Genomic DNA, 11,989 nt, shown 5'->3' on the forward strand with positions numbered 1-11,989 from the left:
GCTCACAGCAACCTCAAACTCCTGGGCTCAAGCAATCCTTCTGCCTCAGCCTCCCGAGTAGCTGGGACTACAGGCATTCGCCACCATGCCCGGCTAATTTTATATATATATTAGTTGGCCAATTAATTTCTTTCTATTTATAGTAGAGACGGGGTCTTGCTCTTGCTCAGGCTAGTTTCGAACTCCTGACCTCGAGCAATCCGCCCGCCTCGGCCTCCCAGAGTGCTAGGATTACAGGCGTGAGCCACCACACCCGGCTTGTTTGCTCTCTTGACAGTTTCTTTGGCAGTGCAGAAACTTTTTGATCTTTATCCCTGTTGCACAAGTGAGAAAAGGTAGCAGGCAGTTTTCACTTCTATCTCTCTGGACTCCAGCTACTAGCTTTTTGGATTTAGAATCCCAATAAATTCCAGGAGGAAATGAAATAAATATAAAAAAGAAACTTAGTGTGCCTTCTGAACTCTAAGACATCCCACCCTGACCATCTGTTGAAAATGGTTCTGCTCGACCCCTCACTTCCCCCTCTGCCAGCCCATTAGGGTTTTATGTAAAATTTAGACTTCTCTTGTGGGTTCTGCTCACCACAGAGAGGCTGCTGCCACCGCCTACCAAGGAAGCATGAAAGAAACACTGTTCTGGAGGGAGTCACTTTTGTACTTAAGGCAGCAGAAAAAGTGTCCCCAGGCCCTGTTCTCATCAAGCCCAAGGCAGAAGACATAGATGCCAGGATTTGTTCCCTTTTCCATTTGTGCTGGTGCTTCATTTTTGGAGCACTTGGTAATATTTGGGAGGGGGGGAATTACCCTTAGGCAAGGTATGACGTACGTAACCTGGTTGCTCCTATGCTCTTACATCCCCAAAAGGCCCCTGGAAGCCCCATTTCTGAGCCACAGCCCAGATCCTGTTTCTCCAGTGGGTGAGACAGAGCTCCAGGCAGCATGAGGGGTGCCAGGATTTCCAACTCCTGCCCAGAGGAGTCCAGGTGCCTGACCCCTGCCCGGGGCTCTGCCTGTCACACTACGTGACTTTAGTGGGCTCTTCTAGTCACTCCCTATCTCAAAAGTCTCTTTGAGCCAGAGCGGAGAGAACAATTTCCCTTCCTCATGTAGCTTGACCTTGTGCTTTCACAAGAAAACATTAAAGGACACAAAATAACCCTTGGCCCAGGGAGGAAGGGTCCCCAAGCAGCCACTCCCTTCCCCTCTTCTTCCCCAGGACACTGAACAGGCTCAGCGCAGCCCAGCACACACTTGTTGCAGTAGGACAGAGATGACTAGAAATCTGCAGGGGAAAACCACATCTCTTCTGAAAAACTTCAGATTAAAAACATATGTAATTTCTAGTTTCATAGACCTCACCTCTTGATTTATGTGTCTAAAAGGGATATTTAAAGAATATGGAAGGTTTGGAAATGTAACAGGACTGGAAAGCAGTCCTTCATTGTTGCTAATGAGATAGGGCTGGGGTTGCAGGGAGGCTACCCCAGCCAGCCCCTTACCCACTTCTGAGTGAGTACCCTCTCATTCTGTTTCCGTTAATTTGCTGTTGGTAGATTCTTGGTTTGCCTGCTCAGTCTGAGTGTTAGCCTGGCTCTGCTTTGTTTAGGAACTTTGGAATCCTTGAGGTTTCTCTGTGTGTGTGTGTGTGTGTGTGTGTGTGTGTGCGCGCGCGTGCTTTGGATCTCAGTTCTTACATTCTTACATGCATTTTGGGGGGTTGCCTTCATTTCCTCCCAGTCTGGAGATTCATTCTACACTGAGTTTTTATAGCACCAGGCATCTCCTTGCCCTGTCATATATATATGCTAGCATGGCCTTACCGGACCAACCTGGCTATCACGCTGCCTGCTGACCTCTCTGCAACATTGCAAACCGGCCAGGCTGAATCCCTGTCAGGGCCACAGTGTTTGTCATTGCCCCCAGGTTTGGGGCTGGACCTGTGCCTTGCAGTGCAAAGGCTGCCTCGTTCCAGGGGTGTGGTGTTGGCACTGCTTTAGTACACGTCACCTGCCCAAGACAGAGCAGAAAATCAATGAAAACCCCATTCCTCATACCACCACCAAGAAATTCTTCCATCCCTGGGCTCTTTGCCTTCTGCAAGTTTAGTCAGGTCTATTGAGCGTGGGTGTGACAGGTAATGCCCCTGGAAAAGGTGAACAAAAACTCTGCAGTGTCCATAGCAGGAGTTAGATGAAAAGATATTGCTCCAGTGCTGGGTCACTTACCAGTAAGTATAGTGGCACTACTGCCAAAAACAAGTGTGAGAAGTGGCGAGTCCACCTCAGCAGGCTGAGGGCTACACAGGGCTGGCCCAGAGTGGCAGGAAAGTGAAACCTCGAAATGTTCCTGAGAAACGAGTGTGTCTCTTTCCTGGCCCTGACACCTTGGAACGGTTGTTCAGAGGCCAGAGGAAGTCAAAACCAAAAAGAATCTCTTTGTACATGCAGGATGTTCAAAAAGCATAGCTAAAGGGGAAGTAACCTAACCCTGGGCACTTTACAGATGATTATCCATGGAACAAGCTGCAGTGTATCAAAAGGGAAAAATCTTTGGGGCCAATCTCCAGCTTTTGAAAGGGTGACACTCTATAATGTTCTCAAGCTGATTTGGAATTCCATATTTTCATGTGGGCCGGGCGCTGTGGCTCACGCCTGTAATCCTAGCTCTCTGGGAGGCCGAGGCGGGCGGATTGCTCAAGGTCAGGAGTTCGAAACCAGCCTGAGCAAGGGCGAGACCCCGTCTCTACTAAAAATAGAAAGAAATTAATTGGCCAACTAAAAATATATAGAAAAAAAATTAGCCGGGCATGGTTGCACATGCCTGTAGTCCCAGCTACTTGGGAGGCTGAGGCAGAAGGATTGCTTGAGCCAGGAGTTTGAGGTTGGTGTGAGCTAGGCTGACGCCATGGCACTCACTCTAGCCAGGCAACAAAGTGAGACTCTGTCTCAAAAAAAAAAAAATAAATAAATAAATAAATATATTTTCATGTGGAAATGCAGTTATAAATGTTGACTCAGCTCATAAAAAGCCATTTTCCCCATCATGTGTCTGTAAACAATACTAGGCTGGTGACACCCCAGGACCTAACCACTCCTGGGGAAATGCAACATTCCAGGCTGGGAATTCTGGGATCTAGAGTTTTCCTTGGCAGGCCATGGCAGAGCCTGGGGCTAGAGCACAGCTCTAGACCAGCTCCCTGGCCGTCCCTTTCTTTTTGTGAGGAATTTTTGAGAATGGCCCAACAACTTGCTTTCCTTTTGCAACTGCCCTCACCTTTGCTTCCAATGAGAAATTCTTTCCTGCTTTGGCTCTTAAAGCAAACGGGGCTTCTGCATGGCTGGCACAGGGCGTGGTGCAGCAGAGGGCTCAGTACACATTTCTCATAAGGATTGTCAGTCTCTCACATTGTCCTTAAAATAAGCCCATGGTCCTTACAAGGAACTTCTAATTGTTCTTGATATTAACACCAATGTAGAAGCCAGTGGCTTAAATATGACCCAGCAGAATTGAATGATAGAATTGGAAATGCAGGGCCTCAGCTGATGCCCATCCCAGCACACGCTGTACCTGGTGGTCATCAGGCTATGGACAGAGCTAGGCCTTTGACCTGGCCCCTTCGGGCTTTGTGATCACATCCTCACTTCTCCTTGTGAGAAAGGCACAAACTTTTCTCTACCTCTCAGGCTCGGGAGTAGGGCCCTTGGGATTGTGACTACCAAAAGGACTGAAGTAGGTTTTGTCTACATTTCAGATGAATATCCAAGCTCAGTATCTCGAGGGTTCGTGTGTTTGTTTTCTCCAGGCATCTGAACATCTCGTTCGGTGGGATGACGGTGGGAGGGGAGGCTGCAGTGTGTTAGGTCTTGTGCAAGGCCTTCATGAGAAAGCAGGGAGAAGGTAGAAATGTAGAAAGGACATGTTCTGAGAAGGGGGACTTGCCACAGAACAGTCCACTCTTTCTCCAGCCTGCCAGCCCTTCCGCCCCACCTGGGCAGGGCCAGGTGGCAGTGTGGGAGCACCCCCAATGGAGGAAGGTGAGGCCTGGATTCAGGCCCTGCCTCATGACCTCCCTGGCCAGGTTTCTTATCCTTTCTGGGCCTAGAGACAGGGTAGGAAGGGATGGCGTACCTCCCGTCCGGGAGGAGACGTGTGGCTCTTGTTTGAGCACTTTGAGTAGGCCCCGTTCGTTAGTTTTGCTTAGAGCCTGTGTTGGCCCTTTACAGAGGGCAGGCTCTTAGTTCAGAGTAGGAAAGGAAGATGTGGGTTCTAGTCCAGGCTCTGCCGCACTTAACTCCTGTGAGCCTCAGACCCCTTGTTGAAAATGGAGATCTAGGGCCTGTCCAGAGAGCCAGCGTGAGGCCAGGCGGAGCCGCAGGTGGAGAGCGCTTTGAAACTAGAGCGGCCGCCCGCGTTCACGCCACGCGCCACACCGGAAGAGGGTGAAGCAGGCCCTGCTGTTGGATGGCATTCTACCTTTCAAGATTCAGTGGCACGTATCACCTGCACCCAGGTGTCAAGCAAGTGGGCACTAAAGAGCTGCCTGTGGGGTCACATTTCAAAAGGCTGTGCTGCTTCAGAGGGGAGATCCAGCTTGGGCCTAGGCAGAAAGGGGGCCTGGGCTGCTGGCAGAGCGTGGCAGGCAGGCACAGCCAGGGCCGCAGATGACAGCGAAGACCCCTGGTGAAGCCTCCAACCTGGGCCGAGCCCTAGGGAGCCCAGAGGAGGCAGGAGTGGTTTGAGAGGTGACAGATATAACTGTTAGCAAGACACAGAAACCCGTTACCCTGATAGTAAAAAAACCAAAAACTTCTATTTGCTGTAAGCTTGCGGATATCTTTGTCCTTAGAACCAGTGAACCAAATCATCTATGTCTTACATCTCCTTAAAAGGCAAAGAGATCACCATCCAAAGCAGCGCCCGGCCCTGCATGCTCAGCAGTGGCAGTCTGGGGTGGAACTCCCCTTGTTTAACTGGGTTTTCCCTCCCATTTCTTCTTTTGAAAATACGATTTATTGGGTGTTTTTTCTGATTATTAAAGTAATATACATTCATTATGGAAATCTTAGAGCATACAAGAAAGTCTAAAAAAGAAAGCAGTGATTGCTCACACTGTCAACTTGCCCGACCCTCCAAGGGATGCTTTGGCCTCTCCCAGTCTGCCTCTGCCTGTTGTCTGGGACACCTTTTCTTTTCTTTTTAAGCACTTGCTTTACCTGATGTATCCTTTTTCTAATTTCATTTCCTAATTTTGTTCTCTATATTCTGTTATATTATATTGTCCTCTGTATCGGAAAGGGTGTATGAGGATGTGGTCTACATAAAAGGAGCTAAAAGCTGTATTTTGTGATGTCTAGAAAGTAGAAACACATTTTTTAATCTACAGGTGGAGGTGCCTGCTTCTTTGTTTCGGATGGTTGGTTGTGTATCCTGGCGTTGTCCCTTGCTAACGCATATGGATGCTGTCCCCTCCGCACCTCGGCCTCTTCACATGTGACGAGAGTCCTGGGAAGCAGCAGGGTGCTCCTGCCGTCGTATCTGATGGGGTCCATCCAGGGACTTAGCCTCAGCACCGACACTACACTTTGAAACCAGGAAGGTTGACTGTAGATTTGCTGTAAGGCCAAGCACACTTCTTAGGAAAGAAGCCCTTCTCCCTCACCCCCACACATCAGCTGGTCTGTCTAGGACACTGGAGGGTCAGCGTTTCCTTCTCTCTCTCTCTCTCTCTCACACACACACACACACATACACATACACAAGGACTGTCTCTGGCTTTAGTCTGGAAGGGTATGAGAGTCACTGTGCACAAAGCACATTCAGAAACCTGTGGGGTTTTTAAAAAGAGAGGACGTGTACCCGCATTTATTTAGCACGGTAGGATGGCTTCTCAACTAACAGTGTGTGTTTGGCCCCTCTGTTGACTAAAGCAAGGCTGTTTCTCCAACTGTGTCCTTCCCATAGACTACACACTGATGCCCTTGTAGGCCCGAGGCCCTGTCCCCCCGTGTGTGCTCCTGTGGTTCTGTGATGGTCCCTTGCTACCTCCTCTCCCTCGTCCTTGAGTAGCCATCAGATCCCCGGGTCCTAGAGATGTCTCTGCACACTATCTCTCCCAGTTCCCCGTCCACCACTCTCACCAGTATCATTCCTGTAAGTTTTTGGCATGTCCTGTCAGCTCACACCCTTTTGGTCTCACAGTCCAAAGTGTGACAGCCTCCCACCAGTCCCTGTCACTATCCCCAGACCCCCATGTGTGGGAGAGCCAAGCCATCTTCTGGCCCTGCCACCCCTCTGTGGAGGGTCCAGTGCCACCACTGGGAAGTCACCTCTATGTGTGTACATTCCCCCAAATTGTCCTGGCTCAGAATTGGAAGCACTGCAGGTGTCAGCCCCTGCGAGCCCCTCACAGGATCAGGCGCAAGATTCCTTCCTGCGTGCATGGCAACCTGAAGCAGATGCCCCGCTTGCCCCTTGATTTATCAAGGCTGGTTCTATGTCAAGCACATATGCCTATGGTGACAGAATGTTCCTCCCAGGTTGTCACCTAAAAACCTGGAGCAGTGTTGGCCACTTATTTAATACAGTCTGTCCCACAGAGGCAGGCAGCTCTCTCCAGGTGCTTCGGGCATCTTTGAGGAGGGAGCCTAAGACCCAAGACCAAAAAGCCACTGTATGGCAATTCCTGGATGCCACTCTCCCCGCCCCCAAGGAATAGAGGGAGCAGGTGCGGCCACCGTGAGGGAGCTTGTGCGTCTCCCGTGGGGACTGTGCCCTCCCAGCCTGTGCCCGCCGGTGACTGCTGCCTGGCACCTGGGCCTGCTCTTGTTCAGTTTCTGTGCTGAAAAAAGGACTTAATTCATTTGTAGACTTTGTTTCCCTTGTTTCTGCTTCTCCATTTCTTGTATTTTTTTTTCTTTTCCTCCTGTTGTTCCTTTCTCACTTCTTACGCTTTTTGTCCTCTGCTTGTTTTTTTATTTCACCTTCTCCCTGTCCCTCTCCACTTCCAAATTCCTCCTCCTCTTTTTCCTCTTCCTTTTTTGTCTTTCTCCATTTCCTCCTCCTCTCCCTTGTTTGGTCCTTTTTGAAGTTGAGCCCAGTGGCGGGACTCCACGGCGTAGACCTCTCTCCTTCTGCCCTTGCTGTGTCCAGGAAGGTAACGTAACTCACCAACCTCATCCCCACTGCCTCAGAGGGGCCGTAGCAGCGTTAGTCAAACAGGAGCCAAAACCCAACTCTCTCTCTGCCCCTTGATAGCCCTGTTACAAAATGTCATGAGTATGTGGCAGTTTCGTACAAGGCACAGTATCCCTTTGACTGTCTAAGGGGAGGGCTGGGGCGCAGAGTGAAGCCAGAGCACCCCTAGGTACTGGCCTTTCAAGGCTGCAGGAGGACTTCTACAGTATTGTCCAGCCGTTCATGGTTTGGGCCTTTAAGTCTCCAATCCATCAGGTAGAGGGGCCAGGAACACAGGTGAGCAGCCTCCCACCTGTGTGGCAGCTGTTTGTATCAGCAGAGTCAAGGAATACTGTCCTTACAAAGACTGGTCTACACAGCTGCCCTCGGTTCTTCTCCAAAACCACCACTAAAAGCAAACTTCTCTACCTTGTGTCTTGCTGAGTGTGGGTTTTTTGTTTCGTTTTGTTTTGTTTTTTAAGTTTGTCTGATTTGAAGTCTGTTGTGGTGATAAGATTGTCGTTGAAAAGGCATGTGGGGGGTGTGGCCATGACTAACCCTGCTAACCTCTTACCTGCCCTCTACACCTCACACCGACTCTCCCCGCCCACCACAGCCCTGCCCGTCAGCTGTGTGTGCGCTCTCCTGTGGCTCCGGAGCACTGTTCACAGTCTCCTGGGGGGTTTTCGTCTCTACACGTGGGGAGGGGGGTAGGAGGGAGAGCCTTCCCGGTGTTGTCGCGGCATGCCGCACTGGGCAGCTTGCATGCCTGGGCTCCATCCTCCATGGCCATGTGGGCACACTGTGCAGAGAGGCTCCGGAAGGAATGCATGGAACTGAGCTGCGGGCTGGTTTGAAAGCCAAGAACCAAGTCTATTGGGCTGGGTGAGGAGAGCTCTGGCCCCTGGCGTGCAGGCACGCCCTCCACAGCAGCAGGCTGGGCAGGTGGGGGTGTCCATTCCCTCCTTCAGAGCAGGGCTCGGGGCAGGGCTCCCTGTGGGGGCAAAGCTGTGTGCACGGGGCACAGGCACTAACCCTGCTTGAGTGAGCACCATGCATTCTCCTCCCCAGAGTGTGGCCACCAGGTAAAGAATAATTGGCTTAGGCCTCGTGTGTGTCAAGCTGACAGCACCACAGAAAGAGATTTGTCTGTAGTGAGGAGGGAGCTTGACCTGAGAGTCCCTCCCGAGGATGCACCCCCTACGCTCCTGGGCTTGTCTCAACAGGGCTGCAGCATACCCCCAAGCGACTCAGAAAGTGGAAGGGACTTTGAGAGATTTCCCAGGCCAGTGCCTCTTAACCTGGGATTCTGTCTGAAGTTGTTTGGTGTGTACTCATAAGTACTTTTCTAGGAAGAAAGTCCCTAGCTTTCATGAGATTCTCAAAACAGTTTGTAATCCAAAAATATTGGAGAACCACTGACATACTCTGTATTTCAGGCAGGACCACACTTTTGCCATGAGCTTCTTTGTACGCCAAGGAAAAGGAGTTTGTTTCCTCTTTGGGTGGTTTGATCCCTTGGAGAGTTCTTCCTTCCACCCTCCTGCTACGGCCAAGCCCAGCAGGTCAGGCCGCTCCTGGTGGAGATTTAGATGTCAACTGTGTGCTGGTTCAGGGCACTTGAGCCTAGTAGGCAGGCAGCCCAGACACTGCTGTCAGACTGGATCAGAGCAAGGCATGGCCACCTGCTTCAGTGTCTAGGCTCTGCCGCTGTTTCTCTGCTCTTGGTGAGAAACCTGCTAGTCATCCTGGGCTGCACTGCACAGCCCCTGAGGATTGGGTGGGAAAGTGCCAGGAAGCTTGCTAGGCTACAAGTTAAGCAGAGGTGTCTTTGTGTCAGGATACAAAGAAATGATGTAGCAGTGGCCCCAGAGAAGGGCACTACCCAAGGAAAGAAGTGGGTTAAATGAGCATAACTTAAAACGAGGGCAAGATATAGTTTATAAATCCACATTTGCTTCATTTATTAGACTGATTTCCACAAGGAGACCAAGTGCCAGATAAATAATAACTGAAGGGAAAAAAAGAGAGGGGAAAGCATTTAAAACATACCAAAAGAAAACCATTGAGCAGGAAAGGTAAAAGCAAGCTCCCAGGAGGCAAGAGTCACCGCCGGCCAAGGCCACTGATGGGTAAGGCAGGGCTGGGAAGGACAGGTAGAAGCTCAGGCTGGGCCAGGCCCTGGGAGCGTGTGCCGGGGCCTGCCATTCTCTGCCCCTGCCGTGGCTGTAGGCAAACTTTGGACCTGGCTTGGGAGTGTTCCGGCAGCATCTTGCTCGGCTCTCTTTGCACATTTGCCCCAGTGTGACGATTCCTGAGGGCTGGGGTAGACCGAGGGAGACACTCCCTGCAGCCGACACATGCTCTCTCTTGGCAGGCATGGGCAAGAAGGATGACCCCAAGCTGATGCAGGAGTGGTTCAGGCTGGTGCAAGAAAAGAACGCCATGGTGCGCTACGAGTCTGAGCTGATGATCTTGTGAGTGGCTTCAGGCCAGAGGGCCCAGCAGGGGTGGGGGTGGGGGGACGTCAGCCCCATGCCTGTCTCAGCAGACATACCAACCCTTCCTAATTTGGTGGGGAAGGGGGGGTGGTCCCCAAGTCACTGTTGCTTGTTTCCCTCCCTGCCCCGCAACCTCAGTGCCCGGGAGCTGGAACTGGAAGACCGGCAGAGCCGACTGCAGCAGGAGCTCCGGGAGCGGATGGCGGTGGAGGGTGAGTGGGGGGTGCACGGGGAGCCGTGTGGCTCTCGCCTCCAGGCCCTCACACCTGATGTCTTTGGCTACTCTCCAGATCACCTAAAGACTGAGGAGGAGTTGTCAGAGGAGAAGAAGATCCTTAACGAGATGCTGGAGGTGGTAGAGCAGAGAGACTCCCTGGTGGCCCTGCTGGAGGAGCAGCGGCTCCGGGAGAAAGAGGAAGACAAGGACCTGGAGGCCGCCATGCTGTCCAAGGGCTTCAGCCTGAACTGGTCCTGAGCTCCCACTCACGCTCGCCGTTGGTCTGTCGGCATCTGCCTGACCGGGCTGCGTCTCCAACCCGCCCGGCCCGAGACCTCAGAAGGCCCGACCCTCCGTGGAGCCGCACGCAGACGCCCGTGTGCCCCTTGAAAGGGGGTCAAGTCTCGTGTGCCGCAGGGAACCCCCGGTGACGAGGATCGTCCAAGGTGACCCCACCTCCAAAGAGACTTCCTGCTCGGGAGAGAGGAGCATGTCGCGTATGACGTAGGAGTGGGGGACCTGACACGCTGCCTGGGACACGCCAGCTGGGGCCCCTCTTTCCACGTTTGGTAAGAGAAGAAAGCTGCTTCCCGTCTGCCGGAACCACGGCCACCACAGAGCGCACCTCCACGGAGCGGGAGGGCAGCCGTTTCATGCTCCCTGAAGCACCACCAAAGAAACAAAAAATGCACCCCACAAAAGCAAGATGCTTTTGCCACAAAAGCAAGATGTGAGTCGAGACCTGGGAGGGCAGTGGCCATCAGAGCAGTGTCCACCCAGCATCGCACAGGACACTGAGCGGCAGGCAGGCTCTGGAACTTACTACGCAAGTGAGGGCTGGCAGAGAGGGTCTGCTCCCCAGCCCTGACCCCACACACTGGACCGCGTGGCCAAACGCCCCAGGCCTCTCTCTGGCTGTGGGCTGAGGCCTGGGGGTGCTACATTTTGCTTTCAGTTCACAACCATTTTGACACTGGAAAATACTGACTTTGGGGGTCAGGGTGAGGCCTTGCATTTCAAGGCCCCAGTTACAGACAGGCATTGTCACTGATCAGTGCCGTACGTCAGGGAAGGGCATGACCGTTTCCTGGGCGTTCTTCCTGTGTTTGCACATTGAGATGAAGCTCACAGCCTGGCAAGATGCTCAGCCGCTTTGGACCCTTTTTGTCAATTAACTTATTTTTTTAATACTTGAAAAGAAACAACTTCATTTTTATATCTGTCCTAGAGACATTGATCATCTGGCACCTGGGCAGGAGTGACAGCAAGGCCTTTGCTGCCTCTGGCACAGCCTGGTCCAAAACTGACCGAATGACCAGATGTTTGTCAGGCGCGCCTATTTATTAGCCTTCCTCCTCGTGTTACTGGCCTGGCTGGTGTCACGGAGCAGCCCGGGACCCTCATGTGGTTCCTGCTCACAGCTTTCTGTCCCCTCCTGGAACCGTGTCTGGCCCTTCTCTGCCTGGTGCCACGCCCTCACTGGGGTGCTGGGCCGGCCAGAGAGCCGCCGCTTGCCGGACGCACTTCCAGCGCCATCTGGGGCCAAGCCAGAGGCAGAGCTGCCACCCTTGCCCCTCCCTGTTGGAACCCTGGCTCTGCATGACCCCCTTTTTCTCAGTGTCAGTGCCAGGGTTTTACCTCCCTTGGCACGTTTGTTAAAGTTTCAGGGTGAGGCCCCTTCCTGGCTGGCCAAGACACTACACGGTGGGACCTTGTCATTAGCGTGGCTGATGAGAATTCCCTCTGCCCACTGAAGACCCAGCCAGAGAGAAACACACTCGCTGCGGCAGGTGTCAGGATTTAGGCTGGTCTCTCCCAAGCAGTCTCCAGCCCTCCCTTCCCAGGGTATGGGAGCCTTCCCTGTGCCTGGACCTTCACGGGGCGGTAAGAGGTGACACTAGCTCTGGGGCCAAACTGTTCATTTCTCACAATTCAGGCTGCGTACAGTTCGTCAAGCCACTGACTGAGAAAATTGAAGGGATTGGGGTCTTCAAAATAGCGCAGAGCCTGGGAGGGACCCTCCAGTTCCAGGCAGCCTGGGAGGGGCTCTCCAGCCACCTCCTGGTGGGGAGGGCCATGTAGGGAGCAGGCCGGGCAGC

General features: G+C 52.5%; 1 protein-coding gene across 16 annotated transcripts in view; it reads left to right on the top strand.

The window, feature by feature from the left end:
- The window catches only part of MICAL3 (microtubule associated monooxygenase, calponin and LIM domain containing 3), a 211,298-nt gene extending 200,203 nt beyond the window's left edge, over positions 1-11,095 (top strand). For 11 of the 16 annotated variants that reach the window (XM_076007774.1, XM_076007775.1, XM_076007773.1 and 8 more), the window contains 4 exons: positions 7,087-7,152; positions 9,550-9,649; positions 9,812-9,885; positions 9,964-11,095. In XM_076007774.1, the coding sequence (XP_075863889.1) occupies positions 7,087-7,152; positions 9,550-9,649; positions 9,812-9,885; positions 9,964-10,148 (425 nt within the window). In that variant the 3' untranslated portion in view covers positions 10,149-11,095. The remainder of the gene's footprint in view (positions 1-7,086; positions 7,153-9,549; positions 9,650-9,811; positions 9,886-9,963) is intronic. The other 5 variants (XM_076007776.1, XM_076007779.1, XM_076007780.1 and 2 more) reach the window with 1 other exon arrangement.
- Positions 11,096-11,989: the final 894 nt, after the last annotated feature.

Source organism: Microcebus murinus, chromosome 10, assembly GCF_040939455.1.
Source record: "Microcebus murinus isolate Inina chromosome 10, M.murinus_Inina_mat1.0, whole genome shotgun sequence".
Classification (NCBI taxonomy): Eukaryota; Metazoa; Chordata; class Mammalia; order Primates; family Cheirogaleidae; genus Microcebus; species Microcebus murinus.